The sequence below is a fragment of the Varroa jacobsoni genome, unplaced genomic scaffold, assembly GCF_002532875.2.
Source record: "Varroa jacobsoni isolate VJ856 unplaced genomic scaffold, vjacob_1.0 scaffold_227, whole genome shotgun sequence".
Classification (NCBI taxonomy): domain Eukaryota; kingdom Metazoa; phylum Arthropoda; class Arachnida; order Mesostigmata; family Varroidae; genus Varroa; species Varroa jacobsoni.
Window position 1 is genome coordinate 145,041 of NW_019213129.1, and position 27,989 is coordinate 173,029.

A 27,989-nucleotide genomic window follows, 5' to 3' on the forward strand; every position below is an offset into this window, starting at 1 on the left:
TATCGACTTAGCCTCACTCAAAAAAATATTGGCGGCATAGATTTTCATTTTTGTTAGGGGTAGTAGATTTTAACGGCATGAAGATACCGTGCGAAAGCTCAGGGAAAGCTAGTTTAACAAAAAAATGTATACAGAGAGCTTAACACGACTCAGTTCAATCACTACAGAGTACAACAAGCATATCGAAGACAGATCGATGACGTTTCTTAGCAATGGCTGCAGTCACCAATTCTGTTCGTACGAACAAGGACATAGACATACGTAAATGCGGAATAAACTTAATTGGTACCGCCAGTGCTTTTATGCCGCAGTCACTTACACATTCTACTTTATCATTAATTATACAAATGGCGCATCCATTTAACAGATTACAGCGCCATCTATAAACGCTACCATGCTTGATTTTTCCATGGCAAAAACTCTTTCGATCGGCTGCGCTTCTCGACGTAATAGCTGACATCTCCGCTGTTTGCCCCAACGCGTCTAGGGCTGAACTCCATAACGCGTTGACAGGGTAAGCCAGGTAGGCATTGGGTCCCTCTCCGATGCAGACAAAAAAGACAAGAAGGCACTCCACCCTCAAGCATTGTCGGTTTGTGGCAGGTTCCACCATAAAACTGTTACAAGACATAAGTCGAAGAATAAAGAAATCAGTAAGAGACCCAAAACGCGAACCATCTACGGCCTCCACTTTCATGCTGAGTTCTGGTCCTTTCTATCTAGCTTTTGTTCTTTCTGTGCCACATATTGATGAAGGATGGCTAGATGGTAAACGCTGCATCGCTTGTTCTTCGGTAGTTCTTTAGACGCAGTTGTATGCCCACTGGCTACGCCTTGAATAACTAGTAAAAACTCAAAAAAAAAACTCCATACTTCGGTTAATGCCGTATAGTTCAAGTTGCGCACATTCGTTATTCGGCTGAACGCTCGACTTTAGTCCACCAAGTTAGACAAACTGACAGACAGGCAGGTAAACACTGTTTTGTTCAGTTTATGTTAATGCCAACATCTACTTCACTGTGCATTGTCAGTGCGAGTACCATGCAACAAGCCAGCTTGGACCAGCAATATTATCGGAGAAAGACATCGGGGTAAGGGAATGGCAAGTTTGGCTGACTACCTATTTAGTTCATTACTATATTGTGTGCACAAGGGCCACACTAAGTACGTCATACGAGCAAGTCAAGCGGCATATGTATATATGTATATAGGCTTTATAGGATCACGATCGGAATTTCGAGTTCCACATGATATGCCTCACTGACCGCCCACCAATCACGTCTAATTAGCGATTTTACAGAATTCGTACGAGTAAAGTCAGGCGAACAGTCACAAAAACCGTAACGATTTTTGTCGCATCTGAAAAGGAAAAATTTTTAGCAGATACCTTCGAATAAATATCAATAACGAGCGAGCTTTCAACAGTTTGATCCACTATGGGCTGTAAATGTGTCTGATCAAATGCCTAAGGGCAATACCGTATGTAAAACTCGAAACATGAAGGCTGTAAATGTCAGTGTAAAGGTCTAATTGCTTGCACGACAATCGAACCAGTCGATGACCATGCGGAATTCACAATTTTTTGCCGTTATAACATTCTGCATAGTTAAGGAAATAGCTAACTTCGATTGAGCGTGCGATCAAGACACCACATAAAACAGTAATGCGGGTGGACTTACATTATAGGGCATCTTGCTACAGATTACAACCTGGGCATTGTTTGGTACTTGAAAGCAGTGAAATGGAACATATGATTATCTTAAATATTGCCATATTCCTCGCCCCTCATTGCCTCCTGCTTGATGGACTTAACGGGAGAAGTATTCTTACAGAAACGGAGGAAACCTCCCAAAGTTTTTTGCCATCCTACTTCTTGTAACAAGAAACCTAAAATGACTTGTATTGTCTAGACATTGTGATAATACTGCGAAACGAGAGACCTTTACAGAGATCGTCTACAGCGCGGGCTTTTTAAACCATATTTGTACGTCTTACGTGCCATAGATAAGGTAATTAGTAAGACTATTACATTAGATAAGGTAGTTGCGTTTAATCTCATTATTTATTGAGGTTATTGAGAAAAAAACGCATAGATATAAAAACGTACTGGTAATAATGCGCTATGATAGGTAATAATGATTATTCCTATCACATTAACATTTACACAGCTCTACTGAGCCTTTATGAATAATATTATACTTCACTTATATAGAAGCATGATATCTCCATTAGTAGACCTGATTCGTTTGTTATGGCACAACATTATAGTCCAGAAGTGGTTCAGCCTAGTTTTTGGTAGTCACTCAATTATTAGTGTGTTTAGGAACAATTTCAAGGGCTCAAAATAGCTCTTGGTTGAGTATGCCTGCCTGCTATTTATTTGTCTTGTTCTATTTACAAACTACGTCCATTATTCTCCTTTAATTATATGATAGTAGCATGCTAAACGAGCGCTTGTTATATGTAATCAATGACTTGAAGAATAAGTTAGTTGGGTGTTATCAGATTGCAACACATATTTGCATGTGGTACATCATCGACTCTACTCACGAGGAGGACGCCTGGGAAGTGGTCATCGCCGGATTGCTCCCGCTGCTGTTAAGGGCGTTATTATGGCTAATATTATTATTTGACGTGGTGTTGTTGATGTTATTGTGTGAAGATGAATGATGCCCATGGCCGTAACTGGGCGTCGGTATTCCGGCACTGCGATATCCCGTATGCGACGGAGGTAAATCGGGTACAGACCTGGTCATAATATTGTCCCGACGAGATCGGTGCGTCGATACCGAGCCGCTTGTTTTTTGGCTGCAGTTGGCAAGCGGAACAATCAAACCGGGTCAATGTGTATGCCAAAGAGATCTGAACGCGACAGGTACTGAGCAAGACTATTATAATTAAAAGCTACTAGTACCTACACCTAAGCCATTACTGACCTGAATATACCATGAGGCCCATGATAACAATTCATCATAATCATGATAAAAGTAATCACAAGTTGCACACGAATAGACATGCACGAATGGACGCAATGGAAAATCTGAATACGGTCAGGCAACTGTAACTCGTTTAACAACTGCTCTGATATATGATAGCTTTCTACTATTTTCGGTTCATTACAGTAGCCAGAAAAAGGAGCAAGAGAAATCACCACTCACATTACCACACCTTGCTATAATTAACAAATTTGTAAGAAAACAAGCACAACCTGATTTAAATCAATAACTTGTACCTGCTAGTCATCAATTCTGTACAGATATCCTGCTTCTCGCTGGAATCCGAATGAGTGTTTTCTTCGAGGAGACTCTGACTCATCTTATCACCCCACTGACGCCCTCCGGCTGTGCGAGCTGCCTGGCCCCCCAACATGCTTTGCGATCCTTGTCCGCTCAGACGGCCAACAGCGCTCCGAGGCCTCCTCGGTGCTAGCGGCGACATTTCGTGTAGAAGCTGTTCCTTGTGCTGTCGTTGCATTGCCAACACGCGCGAGATCCGGTCCTCCAGTTCATCGTCGGCCTCCTGCAGGATGGTCGAAAGACGAAGATCGTAAATAGGCGCATTTAGAACACAGTACATAGCCAAGCAATAATAATAATAATAACCTTGTCGTATTGCGGAGTTTTTCAATGTAGCCTGCGTCTATTTAACGGATATAATATAATTAGGATATTCGTTGAAGATGTACTCTGGACATATACAAAAAGGAACTAGTAAAAAGTAACCTAGATTCATCTTGTATGTTTCCAGCTGCTAACAGAATACTTATGTCTTCTTTACGTTCACCTAACTATCTAACAAGTTTCGTAAAATTATCTAGACGCGCGGCGACCACAAGGAAGATTTCTTAAAATCTAGTACAATCTCTTAAAGCTGGTTGTTCATCTGCTTATTACACCACTAGAATGTGTTTTCCTTTCTATGAAGCACTTTCATATGCAAAAAAAAAATAGAAAACAAAGAAAGTATATTCCACAATTTCTTATTTTATTGATACTTTTATCAATTTCCATATAGTTTTTAATCTGTTGAAAACGTTTTATAAGCACAGTTCAGGGGTGTACTCCCCTTGAGGCACTAGCTCATCGGTTATTTTCTATAATGTAACGGTGTCTCTGATTAAATATCTGTACTTCTTCTTGACGCGCTTTTGAAAATCGAGCAATCTGTAGTTACGTAAGTCGAGAAATGCCGACCATTTCCTCCTCCTGTTTGTTAACTGAGTATGACTCCCCTTACGGAAACAGCGCTTACCTTCGTGCGGCTACCATGAGACATCAAGCATTAGGAAACACGAATTCGTTTCATGGACTGGCATAGTTCTCTCACAATCGCTAATGATAAGCATCAACAGCGGCTTATGAATTAACTACCTGTAGAACGCGTGGTCTGTACAGTAGCTTAGTAAAAAAACCCATCGTGCTATTTTGTTGTAGCCATGCTTAATCCTTTTGTCTATATTTTGCTAATTACACTCTGATAATATTATCTTTTAGCCTTTGGTTAGGTTTAACCCAAAGTATGTTCCAATGTGCAAATGTACACCGATAGTAAAAAGCGAAACTTAGAAAAGACTTAGGATCTTGCTAAATATTTATTTCACTGAGTTGACGAACTCTTCTGAAGCTTCACGGGCACATTCGTATTCGTTTTATAGGAACACTCAAGATTTAAAACAATGCAGACCAAGTGAAGATTCGCAGTGAGTTTACGACTGGTTTCAACTGTCTTCTCATACTGTTTTTCTATTTGGCTTAAGCATTTTTTGTCAGGGAGTTGATATTAGGTGCGTTTATCTTCGTCTTAATGAATGCTGACTTATCACCCGCGTCGAACCTTATATAAGACATTTATTTAAAAGATCTTAGTCTGCTCGTCTATTGCTTGCCTTTAAGGCCGCACCATTTCCTTCTGGCTCTTAAAGCTATTACTTTAAAAAAAAACACCACATATAGCTTCAGTGCTTGGCAGTGACTTCGACTACAATGAAAAATCACTTAGCTAGAAAAGACTTACTTAGCTAGAAAATACATTGGTTACTGCACGCTAAGTTTGCGGACCTCGAAGTAATCCAGAGAAAATCAGACTGAGCGAACCTTCAGCGTTTTCGATTTGGGAGCTTTAACTAATTACCGTAGCGTTTACATTTGTCACCCATAAATCGCACATTTGAAACACGAACAAATTATTGTAGACGGCAACTTTCCTAATGAAACTGTATAGATGAGACCTTTTTTCGAAAGTCTGCGGGCTAATGCAAGACAAATTTCGTTATTGTTCTTCTGCTGCTGAACTTTTAGCTTGCGAACGAAGGTTCTTCGAATGAACGAACTTCGTACCCTCCAGCCCTGACTCAGGACTGATTTTTATTTAACCTTAAAACAGTACACACTGAACCGTATTGACTTTGATATCGACGCCTTGAATTTTTTTGGCACTTCTCTTTCAGCGGAAATCAACTTTTTCTATTCATATAGAGAGAAGGTGTTTGTGATATCAAAATGAGCACCTAGAAGCTAAATATAAAAAATTGACATTCCAATATATCTTAAAATCTTGGCCTTTCAGCCCCAGAGGCAACAGGGCGATCAGTATTATCAGTCCTTGCCAGTTTGCTATCACATCGCCGTGTTGAACCATATCATTGCGGCGGCCTTCCAGCCTATTCGTCAGAAACGCATATTGCAGTCGTAGCAGCAACGGTATTTCGCTGGAGATTCCGACCTAATATGGCCAAGGTCAGATTTTATATTCTGTGTAGAGCATATTTTTAGCACTGCTAGATGTAGATCTAGGCAACGTCTCAGACCGACACGTTTCGTATATACATAAGATCGATACAGCCTACCAAAGTATGATCTCGTGAGACGAGATCGGACGACAAAGCTGTGATTCAGTATGGCAATAACATCAAATGGCGTTTGTAGTTAATACTTTCGCAGGTTCCTCATGACATTTCAGCTAACCGATTTGCAGTTTCTCTTGGTCAATGGCTGAATTTTAATACGGTCGTTGCCTTACATACGAAAAGATACGGCGTACCCCAAGACTCATAGAAGTATTATAGAGTCTCAAAAATAAAGCAAGTGTTCTTTATTCAGGCGTTGTATGACAAAATCAGGTTTTAAAACACTATAGATTATTATATCCATGTTACACATTATACATAGATACATACACGAATACGCAATAGAACAAGACAGATAACGATTCGAGGCAGTATTGATCATTCTTGTAGAATTAACAATCCCTAAGATACGTTGTCGTTTACGGACATTGAACTTACTGGTTTTAATTCGCACGATCCTTACGTACTTTGGTTCTTCAACCATCAGCGAGCAGCGCATTCTTGTTTCGTACAACATTGAGTATCTACCTTTATATTTATCGGTCTCGAAGTTATCTCTTTGCAATAGTACTTCATTTCTGTCATAACGACGAGTATCGGATGCTGCCGCACTGCCCGCAATAGCATCCTTAGATTGTTTTGAGTCAATAACAAGAAAATACGATATCCGCTGTCTTTCTCGGGAGTCTGTCTAGCTGGAGCTCGCAGAACAGCATCCCGTCTGATAATCTTAGTTGATGCGCGTCAATGGTCGCCATCAACAAAGCAGCGTACCACCAGCGTATTGTAAATCATAGGCCATCTAGATGAGTATTATGAGACCGGTGGGTACTGGCTACTAACGCTGGCTGTCACAGGTCACGAATCTGTGGCACGTAGACACAACCCCGGCATTTTGTTGGCCTCACCAATAGCAGCAGCGGGGAAGTATCAGGTACTTGGGTAGCTGACCAGACGCTCAGTCAGCCAAGTGTTTGAGTACACTTAGACCACATACCGTTCCAATGTTAGCTAACGGTAGCGAAATATTGAGAACGGCTAATCCTATTATATCTTTATCATTCTGCTTCAGCTCTGGATCATCGATGATCGATGCAGAAATCACAGCTTTAGCGGTAACAGCTGAGGCAGAAAAGCCGTTGCTTCTCTCAGAGCGTCGTTTAATGCCACTTTTAACTTCGGCGTCATCAGTTTCAACCTCAACCCCAGTCGTCACGACGAAATAACCGTTAATCGTCGGAAATATGTGGGCACCTCACGATTTCTGTAATACTGTCCAGTAAGACTTCAGAGCGCTATACTGTGAGGCGCTCTAGGCATCCGGAATAGACATAGATAAGTGTGTATTTGTATACGGAATGCGCAAGAAGATACCTGCATTGCGTTGTGATGATTGTCGGTGTGAAGCTTATAATTGACGGGCGTTTATAACTTAATTGGTTCTTCATTACAGGAAATGATTATAGAATAAATGATAGGTTATAACCAGTGTCAATGTCGTATAAGACGCATGCGTTCGTTTAATAATTATCACATATATACATTAGTCTTGAAATCTCTGCCAAAATGACTAACCTAATTAGGTTTACTATAGACTATTTAACAGCAGCGCTAATTAAAACGTTGATGCCCCTATAGACAATTTTTTTTTACAAACTAATATTGTAAATAATCACTGTTAAAGATAGGCTGTACGTTTCGACGTCATACGTAAGCTCTTTAATTTCGATGCCTAAGAAACAATTCTTGTTGTATACAAATACTAGTAAAGTGTTTTATTAGCTAAACGATATAATTATGGAAATATCAGCTTCTAACATGTTTGTACATCAACACTTGATTCACTACGTAGGTAAACAGATTTTTTTGAAAAAAAAGTCACCTTTAATTTTTCATTTGTTGGAGCCGTAGTAGAGTGCCCATATCTGTTATTGGGCCAGAACGCAAGCAATTCGCGCTTGAGAGCAACAACCTCTTGCCTTGACATCTTTCCTTTGGGCGAATCCTTTCGCTGGTCTATGATATCCTATCTTAGCAATAACTTCGGAGAGTAAACCTCGGTTAACGTCCACAGCAACTCAGAAAGGTAGCAATATAACTGAATTGAACGGTGTTTGTATAGTGATTTGACTGAACAAGTTTCCGCTCGTATTAACTTTTTCATTATAATGCAGCTGTTAAAACATAATTTCACGTGCATGGGTTGGTATCTTTGTACATAAGTATTGTATTTGAACTTCTCTTATTTTTTCACGGGGTAGAATTGAAACATTTTGGATTTTTCTAGCGCATGAGTACAAGTCTGCAATGGGTCCAGTGCTATCTCAACATTTCTCTCAGCAAGCGGTACGGCATCTCATATAAAAGTTTACTGATGATCTGGCTCACTGGGTCATATTAATACTTCACGTTCACTCGATTCCTCCTGAAGATAAAGCTACTTCGTTAGGCCATTTTAGCCTTGATGGTTTCTCTGATTTTTCTCGTCTCTTTGCCTTTTTGTTCAAATACAAGTGGTCAGCAAATGTCGTTTACGTGTTTCCTAAACGTCGTATCACTTATCACTGTTCATATCGAGTACTGAATTTTCATCCGTAATCTGCCCCCATAGGGGCGAACTCCGTGTATCAGCTCATTTTTTTAAATTTGTCTGCTTTTTAGAGGCGGCTATCTGAACTTCCAGTTCTTTGAGGACGGCAGCACTTGGCTGGCCCGCGGAGAACTGGTGGGGTGTCGGCATTTTTCATGCCCATGGTAACCTGGAACGTTACAATGGTGTTTCTTTGAGCTGGCCGAGTCGCTTGTATCAACTATGGCAGCGACTTACATTGCCGTTAGAACTGTTGCTACTGTTGCGCTCTGTTTTTCGCTTGCCAAAGACCCAAGATGATGGCAACAAGGCAAGTCGCTGTCTACCAGCACGGGAACTACAAGTCTAGCGAACTGCGGACGTTCTGCATATCGGTGCTGCTTTTCCGCCGTTACATATTCACCACAGTCGGTCAATGAGTGAGTGACTGTGTTGAATGAAGTACCTATTATAAATAAAGGCGACCGGCGGCAAACATTCGTCGGCTTCAGAGCAAAGCCATTGGCTAGCAGTCATCGTGGCTGCGATCCGGTCCGATCAGATGTTCCCGTGGCGTTGCTATGAGACCGAAAGTTCAAGTTACCCTCTCTCCTTCACGACTGGGTTAGCAGCAACAGCATCACTATTCGAGGCCTACGCGGATTAGCGACGGTGAGCGCGCTTCACATTGCCTGATGCGGCGCGCAAGACATCACCTTTTTCATTACATTTTCATTAGCAACCAGCTAAAATGATGCGCCGATAGGCAATGGCTGGCTGATATGCAGGTCGACTCAGCATGACTAAATGGTACAATGCAATGAAATAGCTGACCATACGCGTCGCCCATCCGTATAAGTCGCGTACAGCCGTTAAAAAATAGGGCCAGTGCCTGAACAGAATAACGCCACTGAGAACGATCGGAATGAGCAACATCTGGGAAATCCAACGTCCTCCTTCTATTCAAGGAAGGAGTAGGAAAAGCTATCGAAGACTACAGCCACTACACGGACTAACCAATACTACCAGATTTTCTCATGGAATATAGTGGCCCAATCCCGCTATGCTGTGCCATAAAGTGTGGGGTCATGGCAAACCTGCTGACAGGGCGCTCGCGAGAAGTGGCAGAAATGTTTTTTGGAGACAATATGAATATTGTTTCGCAGCTGTTGGACAAGTTTCAGAGCGTCCACCGGGTCCCCATTTATCTGTAACAGATTATCCCGCTTTTGTGAAGGCCACAGATGGGTTCTGCATGCGGGCGCAGCAGATGTAGCGATGATAAATTAGAAGTGTGATGTGAAACGATTAACAGTGAATGGCGCTTGTTTTAGCACATTGCGTTTGCACTTCGCACCTCGTAACACGATGATCCAAGAGCGACATGCAGAAAAAACTACGGTTTTTTCCTTGTCGTACTAGAATTCATAGTCCCCGAATTGACATCTATGTTAAAATTTAGAGTGGACAAAAACGAAACACCATTTCGTCGTTCAATGTCCCGATCTAATATGATTAGCTGCAACTATGTCACAGGCTGTTAGGTAACAAGACAAGAAAAAAACGCGTCAAGAATAAAATTTTGAATTATCTATCTTATCTAAGCTCAACTACGTTATTTTACCTAGTGAATGCATGAGGTGCTGAGGTGTTTTACAATATGTATTTATGTATATATATATATATATATATATACATATATATATATATATATATATATATATATAGATTTTTAGTATGTCTTGCTGTCTATTCACGTTAACTGAACGATAATCTGATAGGCCATATTTCCTTGACTATGTTTGCAAAAATGCTCCTTCAACAAGCTGCCATTGAAGGAAGGATCCAGCGGCCTCCTTTTTTCGTCGACATAAGACATCGCCCATCAGTAACCGCTGGCACAAGCAAGAATAACGCGAACAGTAAACACGCTTCAATCTAAGCCTTTGTTTTTCCTCTTGCGTCTGCCGGGTTTTCTAGCTCATCCGTTACATGATCCATCACGATGATTTAAATGTCTCATAAAAATGAGACATTTAAATCATCGTGATCGTGAGTAGCCGACGCCAAAAACCTTTTCAACAGCATCCGGAGCAACACTATCGGTAAAGTCAGCTTCGAATATGCAGTGAAATGATAGAGATTTTTCAGATTATAGAGCGATTATAGCTTGGACGCGCCAAAACAAGCGACGGACACTATAGCCCAGTGTTTTCCTTTAGTGAGAACAATTCTGCTGTTGCCCCCAACGCCAGTCGTCTCATGCGTTATGTTATATAACTGTTGACGGCTGTACTTTCATCCCACTGACAGGCACGCCGAGCGTTTCTGAAAAAGACAAGGTTTGCCGAACCCAAATCGCTACGCAGCTGTTGGTTGCACTGCGCTTTGCTGATACGCGAGTGTACTAGCTAGGAATACTCTCAGAAGCTGAGTGCAGTAGTTGCACCTGTTGCGACTGCACTAGTAGTCGAATCGACCCGACGAGACGACTGCGTCTGCGTGCAATAGCATGACCACCCACTACGACTACAACGGCAATTTCGGTGTGACTGGCTAGATAGCCGCCTGGTTGCCTTCACCGGTGGTGCTTGTTTTGATATTATCGTCGTTCGTCGAGCCGTTTGTTTGTTGGCCTTTCCTCCCCTTCCTCCAAACACCCTCGCTGTTCTTCTTTTTGCGCTATCTGGCGAAAGACGCATGCGCAATCACAGGCAGAAAGCGGAGAACACAACGCCAATTTGCCACTTACTGTGGTACGAGATTGCCTTATTTCCGCTCCGGTACCTAGATGACATGCGGTGTTACTTGTTCGTCATCTTACGCGCAGCAATAGCTAGACGAGTCACAGTCACAACGACAATTGAAAATTATTGGAAGAACAAAAGAAGTAGGTCGAATGTTTGGATATTTTTTTGCTTGAATGGATCCGTCGACTACAGTATATCATTATGAGATTTGTCTGAAACAAGTATGCGTCAACACAGATTTCGATGAACCCTTAAATTAGGATTACTTTAACTACACTCAATAAAATATGCTTCTATTCTTCAGAATGTACCTTCATAAACGTTTAGCGCTTTTCCTTTTCACTTTTGCAGCTGCTCTGCGTTCGATCCTTGTCGACAAATCTCAACCGTCGCTTGTTACCTACAATTGTATGAGATTCATGTTCAAAGGCCAAGCCAAGCTTTCCAAGTAATTCCACGGGATCAGCCATCTTCACAGTCTGCGTTCCGCATGATACGAGTGCAACTCATAGTTAGCCTAAGATGTATGAACAATGAACTGATTACATTCATTGATTCAAATCGAACGTTGAAATAGAAACTCGAATACTTTATGACAGTTTCGTCAACATCCGAATGCCGATTTTGAGAATTATAACAGTAAATTCCCGCCAGCCACAAAAAGGCAGACCTATGAGAGAAGAAAACATTAGCGGTATGTACGAGTTACAGTGTCTGAAACTAATATGTGTCTATGAAGTCTTTACTGTGGCCAAACCAGTAATAGGACGCGAGTCTTCTAGTAAGAAGTATGTCTACTATTGGCACCGTTACTGTAGTGAACAGCTACAAGTAAAGACAGGCAAAAATGCACAGCGAACAAGCTGGCCTGAAAAGCAAGGTTATGACAGGACTAACAACACCGTCACAACAGCAATACAGAGATTTGATTTATGTAACAGCAGACTACCGATCGGCTGAACCTAGCTCCGTTGTCCTCATCGTCGCATCAGTACGAGTCATCCGAAGTTCTCCTTTTTTATTCATATGAAAAAAAAAACATTAAAAAAATATGATTCATATGAAGTAGGTAAAAACCAAGTTGGTGCTCGTTAAGAGCGCGGATGAAAAAAATCGACCAATATAATTTCAGTGTAAGAGCTTCGTCTTGAACTACGGGTAATTATTATCATCATGCCGCTTATGTGAATTGTGTTTATCTTGACAATATGTGGTCAAGAGTTGTGTTTGACAAGATTTATAGAAATTTGTAAACGTGCACTTCATCTAGATTCGAAAAGCAATTATTAAGATATGTTAAACAGTGCTTTCTTCAACATTAGCCCTATCTTAGATGTCAAATCATAGCACAGTGAAATGTATGCAAGCAAACAATGAGTGCGCGCGGGATCTGCTCATAGCTGTTATTCTCGTTTATAGCACAATGGTATATAGATAGAACTACTGTCATTTTTTGCTACATAGCACTGTTGTACGAGCAGGTTCCAAACAGACTGATGTTTCTGAATGGTATGGTGCAAAATGTACGGTGCAGATTTGGCAAATGAAGAAGCTGAAAACAATGTCTTAGCGATGAGATTCTGTTAGAAACTGGAGTACAATTAGGCCGTATATAGGCCGAAATTTCTTTAAAGCTAACGCACGGATTTTATTAAATGTTTTGTTTATGTTTGGAATAATCTGCTGAATAATAGCCACGAGGGTTTGCTATAACTACAATAGTTTTCAACGAAAGCCTGATCCAAATGCAACAATCGACTTTACAGTAAATTCATCATTCATCATAGATAGTCAACTCTTATCAGAAAACAAATCGATAAATGAGCGTGCTACAACAAGAAGCTGTAAGTTTAAATAATGCAATTTGAATTCGTAAAACTATAAAGCTCGCTGATTGCGGCGATATTTTACACGCTCTAAGCTAAATTCCAGTTATACAAAACTATACTGTATACTACGAACTAGTGATTTGCCACTAAGAGCCAATTTCTTTGCAGAAAAAAAACATACTATACTGCTCCGTTTAAAACAAAGCTGTCAAAGGATGCGGTGTTTGTACGTACTTCCTACGTCACAACTATACTCCCGGAAAGTTCGAAATTAAGCACAATTTTTTTACTGCCAACACTTCTGCTACATTTGTTAATTAGCATTGTTTACTGGAACTAGGGCAGACAAAAATAAAACAGTGCATATATTGGGCCCCTCCGAGATAGTTAAGTTCCTTCGCCTTTTTTTCTAGTGACCGCAGCTTCTTCTAATAGCGCATTGAGCGACTGGGCGCGGCGGCGTCATTCGCGATCGTCGCCGGTGGCGGCTTCAGTGATGCTGATGTTGGTAGAAGTCCAGCTAGTAAAGGGCTGTTTAACTTACAATGTCGATGCGGCCGTTCTCGAATCAGCAGCAAAAATGGTCACGGCGAACTGTTCAATCAAAAACAACTCTGCTTAATTGCTACTGCCGCTGCCCCAATGATAGTGCGCTATAATCTGACCACCCAGAATGTCTTTGTCAACGACAAATAATTGTCCGTCGTTTGTAACAAACAAGGAAACGACAAGTAGCCTCTCAATCCCATTTGCACGAACAAATGGCATTGAGAGGGTAGACAAAATACAGTTTTTGTCGTGTCATTCAGGAAGATACCATTCTGCTAATAAATAACAGAGGAAAAATTGCTTACGGCAAGGAATTCGTGACAAAAATTAGTCGTTAATGCGGTTTAGGAGACAGATCTGGTAGAAAGCTGATGACCAACTTTCGAGAAAGCATAAAATGAGGCTAATTAAAAAAAAGCCATTCAAAAATAGCATTAAAGAAATTCTTATTCTCCGGTGTATTTAAATAACAGTTCGTGTCTTACAGAGAAAAATTTTATACTATGATTAAATACTATCAAGTTCCGTCCTGTTATGGTGAGCCACGACCAACGCACCTTTTTGTTAACCCAAATAAGTGTTCCATGATATCTCGAGAAACATAAATCAGGCATAATGTTGACGGTAATATTCTACATCATTTTACAAAAATTACCAGTGATTATGATCTGCTGGTAAAGTGTAATATGTTTCACATAATAAGTTGAACGAACTACATCGCTGATAGACAAGTGTGTATTATTTGACCTGACGAGAAAACCATCTGCTGCTGAAAAAATGAATCACGATACAAAATCGTCACACGATGCTTTTTAAATAAATAATACTCACTAATATAATGATTGAAAATGGTTCAGGTCACCAGAGATTCATCAAGTAGATGCAAAGACCTTCCAATATTGAATTTTAAGTTTACAATAGATGAATGATTTTTTACTTTTCTAAATGTTATAGTGGTACAGGCATTGATGCCGTATCTTCAAGTAATTATCATATTAATAGTTAAACAAAGTATTTTCGCTGGCTATTTGATTGATGGTGCAGGTATCTTGTCTCTCTATTTCCTACTTGCACTAATTATCTTGCAGCAGCAGCAGTTGGCTATGTGATAATACGGACCAGGCTCTATGATCAAGCCATGTCTGTGGACAGGTGGAATGTAAAAAAATCTTATAAACACAGACACACTCACACGCTCATTAGTATGACGACATTGATTGACGAATGAGCGTTGTCTGTCGCATGCACATCTATGCCAACTTTATCAATAACCCATTTTCATGAAGACAAATAATAACTATTCTCTGATAACTATTATGTATTGTATGAATAACTTATGCAAAAGAAATGCTTCGAAAAACACTGAGACTTCACGAAAGGGTAAACCAGTCAAATGCGAAATCATCCGCGATGTGTATGCTAAAACGAAAGAAATCATTAAGACAGCATTGGCTTACTAATTTCCCCCCGGAGCGTAGGTATGCCATATAAACACTATCGCCTCCAAGTGTCTGCGTATCTGTCTCCAACCATATCTGTTGACCATGTTAGAGTCTTTTTAGCCCAATACAGCAAGACTGTCTTTCTTCTAAATAAAATAGGGAAGAACATATTTCGACCTGTTCATCCAGTGCGAGGAGTATCTGATAATATATAGATACAGGACGTTGACATTTTAAAAGTAACATATAATAAGGAAGGATATAATGTAGTCAGAAAAAAGTTAAATGAAGACTCTCAAGCTGTCAAGTAGCTTTTAAAACTTTTGCCCACTCTGTTATAAAATCTGCGTACCTTTTGCATTCTAACTCGGCTTTCTACCCATGAAAGCTAAAAGCTGACACTGTCTATATAGAAAATCGAATGCAAGCATAGCTTGAAAATCCATTCTTGCCATTATATACGTATCAACTTGAGTACCATATTTCTAGTGAATTAATACATCCATAATGTCCACTAAGTGACAAGAAACTCAAAAAGAGTTTCGTTTTATTAAGGAACCTTGAAAACGCACTTTCCCCCTAAGACAAAAGTTTTACGTATATGAGTATATGAGAGCATGTACTGTGGCATGTGCGTATCGTCATCCAACGATAGGCACACCCGTCAGTAGGCCCATGCAGCCAGGTTTTTGGCACAAGTAGCCAAATATGCCCTTTGTTTCCTAGTCAACGTCGTTCTTATTTTGGCTGTTATCAGCGCTGGGTTAAACGCTGTTGTTGTTGTTGCGGTTCTTGTTTTGTGTAAGCCGCGTGCTCTTCAGTTTAATTTTGAACGGGATCCTCTTGCTAGCTCGAAAATCCTTCCACTTCAGTAATGATAACACTCGCTGTAAGGGTAAGGGATATCCCTCTTCTAACAAAACGACCTGTCGGTGGCAGCACTGGACTGTTCGGTTGTCTTGATGATATCCATCTCCCTAGTGGATACTGAGTGTCCGCTCTAAATACCGTCAAGAATGAACATTAGAGATACAAATGCATAGAAATAGACAGATATATACACGTGCCGACTTAGTCAGGGTAGATAGAGTAACCTTCTTAAAATGGCGCCACCGATGGACTCTGTCCCCTACATACCAATGTGACAGAGCCAAAACGTCAAATGCGTTCGTTGAGTTTACTGTTAATGCCATTGAGGTCCGTCACACCTGCGAACTGTCCACAAGGAACCCAGCAGTTTAGTCTGCGCTGATTGCTTATTAATGCCTAATCGCTCGAAAGAACGCTGAAAGACTAGTTCACATACACGACTTACACACAAACACACACAAAAATATATAATAAACAAACATCTAGACACGCGAAAACCCTTTTATTCTTACTATCATGATTAAGTATCATCACAGCCCCTTCACCTGCATAACGATATCGAGTCGAACGGAAAACGAGCTGTAAGCATAGGCCTTCACGCGCAATCCTTTTTCAATCAAGATAACCAAACGGCTCGCAACCTATATAAATGTAACACGTGAAATCGATTTCATCAAGTAGCTGACAAAATCTATGGCAGTAAATACATTATATAAATGTATCAAACGAATTTAAATACATCTGGATCGACGGAAGCTTCAAGGTTTCCCTAAAATAAGGAGCGTTTCTTTGTTATATCGTACAACGAATCCACATCACGAGGTTTTAACTACGGAGTAGATGCCTATGCAAACAGAGTGTGCTTAAGTTCCACTTTCGACAAACCAGCTAGATGACTATCTGCAACGCCGAAGGGTATAAAGCTCTCTTAGATGTATACTTGCTTATTCGTGCCTGTTATTCGCTGTCGTCTTTTCGAAAGCTGAAACCATCTCCGATGTATACTGCGAATGCTTGATCGCACAACAGATATAGCATAAGACGGGTGCTGTAATACGGGAAACAGTGCCAATCGCTCTTCTGCGGAATATGGAAAAGGAGAGCCTGAGAGATAATGAAACAACATTTGCTTTAAATGAAATGGGGGATCGCTGGTAAAGTAGACGACGAGATTCCCTGTCTCACAGGTAACGAGTTTTCCTGCGTTGTTAAAGGCAGCCATCCAGTGAACCAAGCACACAATGGTCATAAAACGTGAGATAGACGAGTAATCTCCATTACGTATAGCATATTGGAGGCGTTTGCACCTTCTAACGGTTAGTTCTACCAGATTCTGCTACCCTAACCTAATTCAAGTGCAAAAGATGTCTGTCAACCTTGTGCGTTTAGTATATACCCTATTAAATGGTAACGCTGCATAGTGGTGATTCTGTTACCCGATAGAATCATTAGACCTTTTCTGAGCCTCTTAGGGATAACAGGCCGTATACAAAGACGCAAGGAGGAAATTGGAAAAAAAAAAGAGAAAAAAAAAGAGTTTTTCGCTTGAGTTCGTTCATTTACGACTGCATTGCGACGCACACATAAGATTCAATATTATGTCCGATTTGTAGACGTTTCTCCAATTCCATATTATCGTCCAGGTCGTCATCTTAAAACTATGTCTTGTATGAAGATACCTGTCCAAGTACGTCATGACAGATAAAGGGGTATTATAACAAAGAGAAACGCAATAGGTCAAAATACAATTTTGAATTGTGATGTTCTATTATTAACAGCATTCAACGGTAGAAGCTATGTTTACTCTATATTAATGCCATGCTGAATAGATATTGCGATTAATCTATTAAACAAGTTCAAAAAATATTAAATGATTATTATCAACTGTTGCGTCTTTTGCTTTGAAATATTTGTAAAAACCATAACTAGTAGCATTTGCTATATGTCACTTTACCTGAAAAAGAAGTCTTCGAGTTGCATCTATCGGTTATTGTATCAATAACAAATGAGATTTGTATTTGAATGCAGTGATTCGTATTTGATAATTCGATGACGAAACTTGGTAATAAAAAGTTCGATTTTATCCAATAAATCTTACTGATGGTTTTTGCTTATCACTACCAGAACAACGACCAAAAATCCGGTACATATTTTTTCAAATGTGAGAAATCGGACTTCGTATAAACGAACATATTAATAGAATTATGATGTGAACATGCTGACGTGACCGAACCGGTCCGCTTCATCAACACGTAGAGATAACTAAATGCTAGATTTGAAATATAAGAAAGCTACATAATACACTAGTGGAACGAGCTGCGTTACCTCAGATGAGTCCTATTGTGCGAAAACTTATGATAACCATGTGCCCCATGAGAACCGTAAAAAAGTTGTCAGCCATTTTGACCCGGATGTGCTGAAAATTGCTTCTACGAATAACATCTTAATATAGCTACAAAGCTATCGATACTCCGAGAAAACTAAGTATACGTTTTTTAGACAAACTTGCACGAATCCATCAACAGCCTTGGTAGACTTTTACAGTTAATTTAAAAAAAAAAACGGAATTTGCTATTAATGTAATACAGTAGATAGGACTACAATCCGATTCATAGCTATTTTTTATTTGTTTGTCTTTCTTTTTTACATTCATGTCGTATAAAGTCATTAATTAGCTATATTAGTAATACAATGCCACATAAACAATATCCTACTGGGCGAAATCCCCGACTTCTTACATGTCACCACCCCGCTGCTGGCACCAATCAACATAATGATCAATCACTCAAGGTACACGCAGGAATAAGAACAAACAGACATAGTGAGTAAACTCACACTGACTCATATATATTGTTCATCTAATTTCTTTTTTACTCACCCCTATATACGGAATAAGTCTTTTCCGCCTCACCTCTGTTTCACGCGGTTGGTTCACACGCTCTTGTTCTGACATATCAACATAATTTACCATCCATCCGTCCTAACGTCTCATTCATCTACGCAGCAGTTCATTTCACAGACACTCGTCCTCCATGATCGTCGTCATTGTCACAGTAATGCGAAAAACAAAACTTCTGGGGATCTGGGCAAAACCGTACGGCACGTTCAACCGATGGCACATACTTTCTCTTGTTCATTGGTCACCTCTGTATATGCACTGGTCAGCAATTAAACTGAAATATTGTAGAAGACATCTGTATAGGACATTGCACATTATCAATGGTTGCTAATAGAATAAGTTACGAGCTAGCGTTGTCACGATAAACAAACAAACCTGATACATCGGAATGGCGACCCACAAGAGTTGACAAAAATCATCACCATCATCGATACCGCCCTGAGATGATAAGGATTACGACTCAACTCACAAGAGCATATACATTATGGGCATATGGCGCAACGAGGCTTTCCTGTACATGCTTATAATAATCCTCTGTCAGGCTTGTTTGGTTGTCTTTTTTCTTTATTTATCTATTTACTATTTGGCTTTTTAGATTCATAAACAGATATCCTTGTTGACCAATTGAGGATGATGCGATTCACAGCAATGGCAGAGTACAAACCATGGTATCTTTCGAATGCAGTAGCTAGCTATGTATGCATATATATATATATATATATGCCGGTAGTTACCAGAAACGTCCAGAAAAGGTGTCACAATAACTTCGACAGGGACAGTGAATAGAGTAAGATAAGTAAAACAACAGGAGTTAAGAGTCTCTAATACTTCATCATGCAAACAGTCACCAGACATCGAACAGATTCTCTCGTACTAGAATCATCACCGGACTAGCTATAGCACCGTTTGTGTTCTCTAACGAACACAGTCGTCCTCATATTTATTCTTATTTGTCCAACGTGATCACGCGTAACACTAAGTAAAGTTTTGCATGATCGCAGATCAATATCAGGTTATTTTTTTAGCTGTAACGATGAGCTCTATTTTTTCCGAACACTCGTGTCTCAATTTTTCGAAATTTGGCAGCATTAACAGCTGAAGTAGTAAAACAGCTAGAATAGATAGACAACATCCCGAGGCCAAAGGATGATTCGGTCAAGCGGTATAAGCAGTAACACGCTGCCATAGAGCTCTGATCTCTGCTTGAATGGCACCTGTTTAGTGGGATGTTTCCAAGAGATTTGTGAGTATTGATGTTGTCGTTTGTATATGTACTTGTGTGTATAGATCATCTGCTAACATGTATCTAAGTTACTGATCTGTTTTTCGCAAATTACTCGTCTGTCTGCTTGCTGAATGAGGGCTGCGTGCCGGAGGGTCAAGATGCAGCACATCTGTATGTGACTCCTTCTTGTTTTGATACCAAACATTATTGAACTATAGGATATTATGATGCTAAGGAATGAGGAGAAGGCACTTAGACCTAATCAACGCTCTGGCAAACCGGAAATCTTAAACGAAATACAATAGCATGTTTACCGTTCAATTATAAGCACATTTAAGTACAATTAAATCATCATAATTATAATTTTCATTTCTGAACATCGCAGCTGACGGCAACCGACCAAAAAGGTTCTGCCTACATAATACAATAACGATAACAGCTCAAGCCAATTCCAAGTTCTGCATTCGGCAACAGGTAGTTTTTGCAGAGACAAGATAAGCAGAGCGTTCGCACTCGAATGGCGTTCGGTGAAAAAATGACAGCGGTTTACGGATGTAGGTCCTTTTTAAGATTAACATCGACAACGAGGAACCTATTATAGTGTACCCGCGTAGATATCCTTTCCTCTGGCCCTACTCAAATTAGTAGTTAGCAGTTTTCTGACACCGCCCTTAATTTTCAGCGTGACGGATGACGCACCGCGGTACTTTACGATAAGGTTGTTAAACGTCAAAAGCGATACGCCATAATTAGTAATTTTTCGTGGACTGCTGCAGCTCGCGTCGATAGACGGTCGCTCGCCGTAAATCTGATCTAACATTATCCAAGTATATTGAAATAATAGTAAAAATTTATCATTAACAATCCTATATCTTTCATAGCAGCAACAATAATGGCAAGAAGATGGCAGCGAAATGGTCTCTGTTTTCGATTCCTTACTTCCTGCCCAATTCTTGTCGCATATAAAGAGCACGGCTGATATCTTGGTATCATCCACCGTTCTAAACGTTTGTGTAACTTCTTTGCTCGCGTTCTTGGTTTTTCAATTTTGTCGATTTTATTTAACCAATTTTTTTTTATTTTTCTACTTCATTTCGATGCTTCGGTTGCTGCTTCATCAAAACTATAGTTCAACTGATAGACCTCTCTTTGTTTTTCCATAGTTTTGTCGCCTCGTTCGTTCTTTTACCTGTTTGTTGTTAAAAATACAAAAACTATATTACACATGTATACATACAAGTGGCGACGAAAGTAGCTAGATTGTTTTTACTTTCAATTTCGTCATTTGTCATCGTACCCTTCTACCTTTCATACGCTCGATCTGTAATTTCCCCTTCGCTTACTCCTCGCTACTACAGCTTAGACAGTCTTTGTTTTCACGGACCGCACCGAACATTTTTGCTAGCTCTTATTAACAATGACGTCTTGATAACAAGGAGGTGCCTCGCCGGGGGTCGTGCCCGTTGATGGGGTTCCGGGACTGCCAGCTTTCAGCAGAGGCTTTCCAGATGGATCATCAGTTGGGTTCTTTTTATCCGCCGCCACGGCCGGCGTGATCCGAAACAATTCGATCTTCAGATGTTCGCAGATTTGCAAACAAACCGCGTTTGCATATAGGAACAGATCAATTGTCGTGTACGTAAGACCGGCGTAAAGGACGAATCGTTCACTTAAAGGAAAGTCGAGGTATTGGTTGAAGAAGATCGTTAACGGCGTTAGCAGGGTCGTATCCCAAGTGTGAACTTCGGACCGGGTCATGTGCGCAACGATAATTCGGAATGTCAGCTTGACAGCGACGAGACCAAACGTCGTCAGGGCAAGGCAAGGCCGGTCCGCGATAAGCGCCGGTGATTTGACCGCCATAACAATGTATGGCACGATGGTCAACAGAGAAGGCACTAATGGGGCCAGTGCAGACCCCTCGCACACGTGCTGAGTTTGGGAAGAGAAACAGACTCGGCTATAGTTGAATAGTGCTACCACCGCCCCACAAAGACACATTATGAACGGAATAAAACGAGCTTCAATGAAGATAATCTTGCTGTCCCAAACTTCCTGGCCGAATATGGCCGTGATAAGAAGGACGCCCATTACTGAGAATTGCGCTTCAGTAACATCGAACCAGCCGAATCGTAACGTGCCAGTTACGTACGTCTGCCAATGAGCACAATAGAAAAGAAACATCGCGACCAGACACTGGATTAGCATGATATACGGGCACGTACCCATCCGAATGGCGACAGCCACCCCGAGCGCCAGAAACAATGTGGAGAGCGCATCACAGCCGTGGTCAAACAGTTCACCTAGAGGCGAGCTTGATCCCGTTCGGCGAGCCTGTTTACCGTCGCAGGCGTCCAGTGTCTGATAGATGAATAAACCGACGGCGCATGTCACAAAGAACAGTGGATGAACGTTTGACTTTGCGTCAGGTGCCATGACGATAAGCAGCAAACAGGTTAGCACATTGACGAGTAAACCAGTTATAGTCATAAGGTTGGGGGCAACCCATTCTGGAAGTTGTATGACGACCCATTCCCAGAACGGCTGCATGTATGGGTCTAAGAAAGATTTTCCTGTCGCACGGTATTGATGTTGTTGTAACCGCTTCAACTGTTCGATCTGCAGGGGTTCAATAGGTAGACGTAACATTGTGCAACGTTAGTAGTGTATGCGTGCGTGACGATTACGGTATAAGAGCGGAGCAAATGATCTTGAGCGAGCTTGTTTTTTTATCCTTATTCCGACACAGCGCGCAAACACTTCAACAACACATCTATCTTATTAAATGTCATTCAAAAGTAAAATATCTAGCTAGTTAGCTAACTCTGCAGTTTTATAGCAGAGCCCTGTTTCAACGGGGCGTTAGCAGCGGTGGTACGATCTAGCGGTGGTTGATCAGCTTATTGTTGTTTTCTGGAAATATAGCAGATTCTACGACGAGCGAGGCGGTAAACACAAATAAATATTTATACACCAGTTCTCGTAGCGGTTCACTGTTTTAGTCGTTTCGTTGATATTGATTGGCAGCAATCATTCACAGTCGACAGTCGACAGAAGATCTGTAGAATAAAAGTCAGTAAGCGTGGTCCAGTAGCAAAGCAATTTGTTACTGCCGTCGTTGTCGTGGATGGCGTACCACCGTCTCTTATACACGTCGGAGTGCTTCTTCCGTTGACTGAACTACGACAGGTAGTTCTTCTACAACTGCTACTGTTACCGCAGCAGATGCACCTGGAGCTTGCACAGCTCCACTCTTTCTCTGCTCACGTCTATTTTGCTTACCCCGCTGCGGGACGACGACGACGGAGGACCAACCGACTAACCGACTAGCAGTAACAGTACGCGAGGTGGCCAGAGCTAGCTGACCGATTATACTATTTCTACTACAATTTGTCGTCTACGTCTGCTCATTCCGTCTAGACGAGAAAAGACGCGGCAATACGAGAGGCTAAGCAAACAACCAGGCAAAACGGTACAACCGACCGTAATCATTTCACGCTGCCAACAAAAAAAACACCATGGCCATTACGACGACGAACGCAAATGCAGCCAGCGGCCCGTTTCTTGCGAATGTAGCACCAACAGCCATCATCCTCCTCGCCCATAGCTCGACACCATTTTCTACGAGCGCTAGCTGGATGGCTGGTTGATGGTCATGCCGAACGCAGCGCCCCCTGTTCAACACGCCGAAAGCCCGCCGCTGCTGCCTATGTAAGTGTCATGTGTGGGTCTTAGTGTGTGCGTATATCTATCTTTCTCAGCTATAACTGACTGGACACGCAAGCAAATGGAAGAAAACGGCAAAGGAGACGTGGAACGCAGAAAGAGGGAGACTTCAATAATAACAATTCAACTGCCAGACTATTAGATAGAACGCAATGCTTCCAGGTTTTGGTTAGACATAAAGGGGCAATGTTAGCTTGTGATAACCGCGAAATTATTAAAGCAAAAACTACGTATGAATTATAATAGAACTATAGTAGTAATACAAGGTGGTGGGGGCGGGTGAGCACAAGTTCGTACGCAACTAACCAGGCCCAAGAACACGATATCACTCTCTCAACTCTACGGTCCGACTTCATTGGCAGCGCTCCGACGAATACAGCGGGGTAAGCGCTGTACCGCAAAATAACGAGTTTATAAACAAAGAAGCGTGCATGTGAGCAGCGCCCCGATCCGTGTTGCGGGAGGGGCACAGCAGCACGCGGCAGCTGTAGGAACAGTAAAGAGAGTGCAACGTAAGCTGCTAGCGGTGCTCACGAGTGCATGTTGCGTGACACATGAAATCGGTCTGTTGCTTTCCTTGTTACATTGGAGCAGAGTGTACGAATTCGGTTAGGCATTGGTGACGGTTGCTATTGAATTTTGCTTTGCTGTGTGTATCTGGTAACAACGTAAGTTAAGCAAGCCAGACGTGTTAGGGCACAATGTCGGAGTCGGACAGTCTGAGGTGGCGAATTCAGCAGGTCCACGGGACTAGATGTGCTTTACTGCCAGAATTTGATTGTGGGAAACTTGTTAGCAGAGAGGGACTTCATATCGAACTATACACGCACAAGACGAAATCTCAGGTGTGTATTTTTTTATTGGATCAGACGCAAATATTAGCTGTGTCTGACTAAACTAGAATATAATTGACAACAATTATCAGAGGCAAAAACTATGTTATCCACAATGTTGGCTATAGAAAAGCTTTCCGTAAAAGGAGCACAAGCATTCAGTGGTTCATTGAATATAAAAAGCTCCTTAGGGCAATCAATTATTATAACTTTATGGTATATAGGTTGTTTCTTATATTTTTGTGGCACTGAAGTGTCGAAGGTGTCACGGACGCTGTCTCGCTGCAACGTCTGTCGAAAGATGTTACCTGCCTTGTCGACCTAAGTTTAACACTTACTCTTTTAGCGCATAAATATTCCCGGGATAGTAAACAAATCTCCTACAAATTTTCTGGTTAAGTCATTTCGTTGTATTACGCCTTGCATTTACAGGTGTTTGCTAAAGCAACTAACGGTAAAATTCACTTCTCTGGACAGATAGAGCTGTTAGGTACGACGACGTATCTTGCTGTAGAAGACGTCGAAACAGGTAGGAGCAGAACAGATGTAGAGTATTAGTTTGAATATTGTGAACGATATCAGACGCGTATCTACTATTGACTGTTGCTATCAATATATAGTGATCTACTGTGTTCTGTGTATTATACATTAACATAGCTCTTAATTATATATAAAAAAAAAAACACTAAAGAGATAATGTAACTTGTTTATTGTTAACACATTTACTATCAGTCTGCTTCCTGTATCTATTTCTGCCCCACAGATAGGACTATATACTAGCTTGAGTGTGCAAAAACTGAGTCGACTAACTTTTCACTACATATTATCACTTGTAGGGGACGTTGATTTGATTCCTGCGTACAAACTTCCAATGAAGAAAAGCATCGAACAGACAATTGTACGACCAAAGAATGATCGCAGTTATGCCGACCGCTACAAAGATTTCACGGAGAACTTTGGTACGAAAGCATTACAAAATATCATTAAGTCTCGCGAGCGATTGCAGGTATCGCAAGATAACGCAGTCACGACCGCATCGGATACGTTAAATGAGACCGTTGTCGAGGAGAGGTCCGAAGATGTGTCAGTGATCGATGATTCAATGGTCGAATTCCCTCAGCGAAATGCCGAGTACACTTCGGCCAAAGGAGTGTATAGCGTTCATGAGGTGTTTAGTCGCATTGATGCGGAATGCTTCGATAACTACGCGGCTAGTAACTGGGCTTTTGAGGCGGCCAGCAAGGACAAAATCATCGAATGGGCCGCCAATGATACCTATTCAAAGTACGTTTTGCAGCGACTTGGTCAGGTGTCGAATAATGAGAATCTACGCAAAATGCAGCTACGCTGTCTAGCGGCGTATGATATATTTACATACATTTATAAGATGAAGGTGAAAGAATTGCGGTCACGAGACCCTATGCCACGTGTCGAAGAACCATACAAAACGCAGATTATGAACGTATTCTCCAGGGTCATTATGGATGGCAAAGGAAGAGGGTTGCGAACGATTTCGGCAAAAGCCAAGGACAAGATTGTTGCACATTGTTTATTGCTCCAACTGCTGCTTGAAGACTTTCGAGTTGATCTAAGTCTCTTACAAAATGATATTAAAGCACCAACGGTACGCTTAACCAATGTGGCCTTTATGTTGGGCTGCCACGTGATTCAGGGCAGATCTCCGTCGGGAATCACGACACGGACAGTAGTACTGAAAATTCCACTGTTCGAGTACAAGGGAGAGAGCGGTCGACGGAAATCACAACGAGGCAAATAAACTACGTCTGATAAAGTGCATATTGTTATTGGACGTTTTAGGTTGTTTGTGTACAAACTGTCTAATAAGTAAATGCGTTTTTTACATTATTTGAATCGAGAGTATTACTTATTGGACTTTGATATGTTAAGGCATTCGTGGAATGATATAAATAGAATATGTGCACTTTGCGCATTAGGAAGAACAGTGTAGGTTTAATTAAACTATATGTAAGTCTTATGAGAATGATCAGCGCCAGAGTTAATATAAATTATTTATGCGCCATTTCGGGTGTAAGGTACCGGTTTAATTAAATTAACCTATCTGAGTGTTCAGGCCATGTCTTAATTGTCATTTAGCAAAATGTATATAAAGGTGAATTCAAGAAAAGTATTCCCAGTAGTGCGTTGTTCAATTGTACTTTAGATTTATCAGAAGTCAACAGTTTTTGATCGATTGGCTACAGAAACGATTTAAATCAAATTGTATAGACAGGCTCCAAACCTTACGCTCGCTTATCCGATTTCTATGTTTTATGTGCATCGTAACAAGAATAGTTAGCCGGTGACATCGGTTTGCTAAATTTTTAATGTTTAACATTGCAGCTAACGCATATATAAAGGGAAAACAGCATTTTCAGTTGTCTTGGGCTGCCTAACATAAAGGCAACAAGTGTTTCAATCGTAACGTTATTATTTTTCTTAACGGGAAGCGAACCTTTCTTTACAGCCAAGCGACGTTTACCCCGAACACAGGTCTACCATTCCCGCCTTCATCTAAGTGTAAATTATCTTGATAAACAAGAGCTATATACTTTCAACTTTGCTGCTATTTTTCCGAACGATTCGTTCGTGTTGTATCTGGAATTGTGTTATAGAGGTGTGATTACGTGTATGTTGAGTTTGAAAAAATACTCTAATATCTGCAAAAGATAGCTCGTCCATTTGCTCTCGGCAGGTGTCCGACCACACGTCAATTATGGCTAGATTGTTACCAAAGGTCAGTTATAGGAGAGGTCTAAATGAAGAACCGCGTACAGCTTCATGCTGAAGTAGTATTGTAGCTTAAAGAGTTTTTTGTAACCCGTTGCCTTATTACTAGAACTTATTGGACAAATTGAGCTAATAACGACGAACGGAAAGCCAGTCCAACTGAGCGCCTGTGGAATTATTGTGACACTCTGCTTACATAAAAAAGGAAAGCGAAGCTATGATTACAGCTTCTTCGTTGAATAACTCATAGAGCGGAGTTCTCCGATACACACACAATAAATTGCGTAAAGTAAATAACGTAAAAATTATCCGATCAGTGAGAATAATTTCTCGGGACATATTTACCTATAGTAAGAACCCAGGAAACAGTAAGGCTATACGGGCCAAAACTCTGCGCAGCTGCTGGAAACAATGTGATGCAAAAAAATTGACTTTAACGAATTTACTCTAACATAACTTCTAATGAAATGTTAATAAAAATAAATGTTCGTCAGCCTGTGACCCGTGTAGTTCTATTTTGTGAGGCCGCGGGTCTTATACTAAGAAGTGAGTGGTTTCACAAAATTGAAGTAAAAACGTTTTCGAGCTGAAAAAAAGCTGTGGTGCTGGTTAGAAAAAGTGATGCGCCATTATTACTTAATACCGTACTGGCTAAACTAAGAATATTAATCGTTGCTGTAAATGCAACTGAAATATTATTGGGT

The 27,989-nt window shown here is 40.9% G+C and overlaps 2 protein-coding genes, 1 long non-coding RNA gene, 1 other non-coding gene and 1 pseudogene across 4 annotated transcripts in view; 2 read left to right on the plus strand and 3 right to left on the minus strand.

Annotated features, from left to right (window-relative positions):
* LOC111273794 (uncharacterized) overlaps positions 1-3,817 on the minus strand; it is a 7,593-nt gene extending 3,776 nt beyond the window's left edge. Inside the window, exons 1-2 of the mRNA XM_022855746.2 lie at positions 3,233-3,817; positions 2,551-2,808 (exon numbers count right to left, since the gene is read on the minus strand). Of these exons, the coding sequence (XP_022711481.2) occupies positions 2,551-2,808; positions 3,233-3,576 (602 nt within the window). The 5' untranslated portion in view covers positions 3,577-3,817. The remainder of the gene's footprint in view (positions 1-2,550; positions 2,809-3,232) is intronic.
* A 7,362-nt stretch (positions 3,818-11,179) lies between these two features.
* LOC111273799 (uncharacterized) lies at positions 11,180-13,384 on the plus strand. The gene is made up of 2 exons (XR_002688046.2): positions 11,180-11,304; positions 11,516-13,384. It is a non-coding gene; the product is annotated as an uncharacterized LOC111273799 (long non-coding RNA).
* Positions 13,385-15,494: 2,110 nt separating this feature from the next.
* On the minus strand, positions 15,495-16,792 carry LOC111273795 (uncharacterized). Its single transcript, XR_015316087.1, has 2 exons — positions 16,400-16,792; positions 15,495-16,199 (listed from the first exon to the last, which is right to left on the minus strand). It is a non-coding gene; the product is annotated as an uncharacterized LOC111273795 (transcript).
* A 1,629-nt stretch (positions 16,793-18,421) lies between these two features.
* LOC147753791 (cholinephosphotransferase 1 pseudogene) lies at positions 18,422-23,533 on the minus strand (annotated as a pseudogene).
* Positions 23,534-24,101: 568 nt separating this feature from the next.
* Positions 24,102-27,786, plus strand: Polr1E (RNA polymerase I subunit E). The gene is made up of 3 exons (XM_022855750.2): positions 24,102-24,549; positions 24,970-25,066; positions 25,374-27,786. The coding sequence occupies exons 1-3, from the start codon at positions 24,406-24,408 to the stop codon at positions 26,312-26,314; spliced, it is 1,182 nt and encodes a 393-aa protein (XP_022711485.1). The 5' UTR covers positions 24,102-24,405; the 3' UTR covers positions 26,315-27,786.
* The last annotated feature ends 203 nt before the right edge of the window (positions 27,787-27,989 follow it).

What these genes read in the sequence shown, in the direction of transcription:
- Polr1E (XM_022855750.2), top strand. Translation starts at nt 24,406, where the DNA reads ATGTCGGAGTCGGACAGTCTGAGGTGGCGAATTCAGCAGGTCCACGGG. An exon ending in CGCACAAGACGAAATCTCAG is followed by an intron (nt 24,550 to 24,969) that starts GTGTGTATTTTT and finishes TTGCATTTACAG; the next exon opens with GTGTTTGCTAAAGCAACTAA. An exon ending in TGTAGAAGACGTCGAAACAG is followed by an intron (nt 25,067 to 25,373) that starts GTAGGAGCAGAA and finishes TATCACTTGTAG; the next exon opens with GGGACGTTGATTTGATTCCT.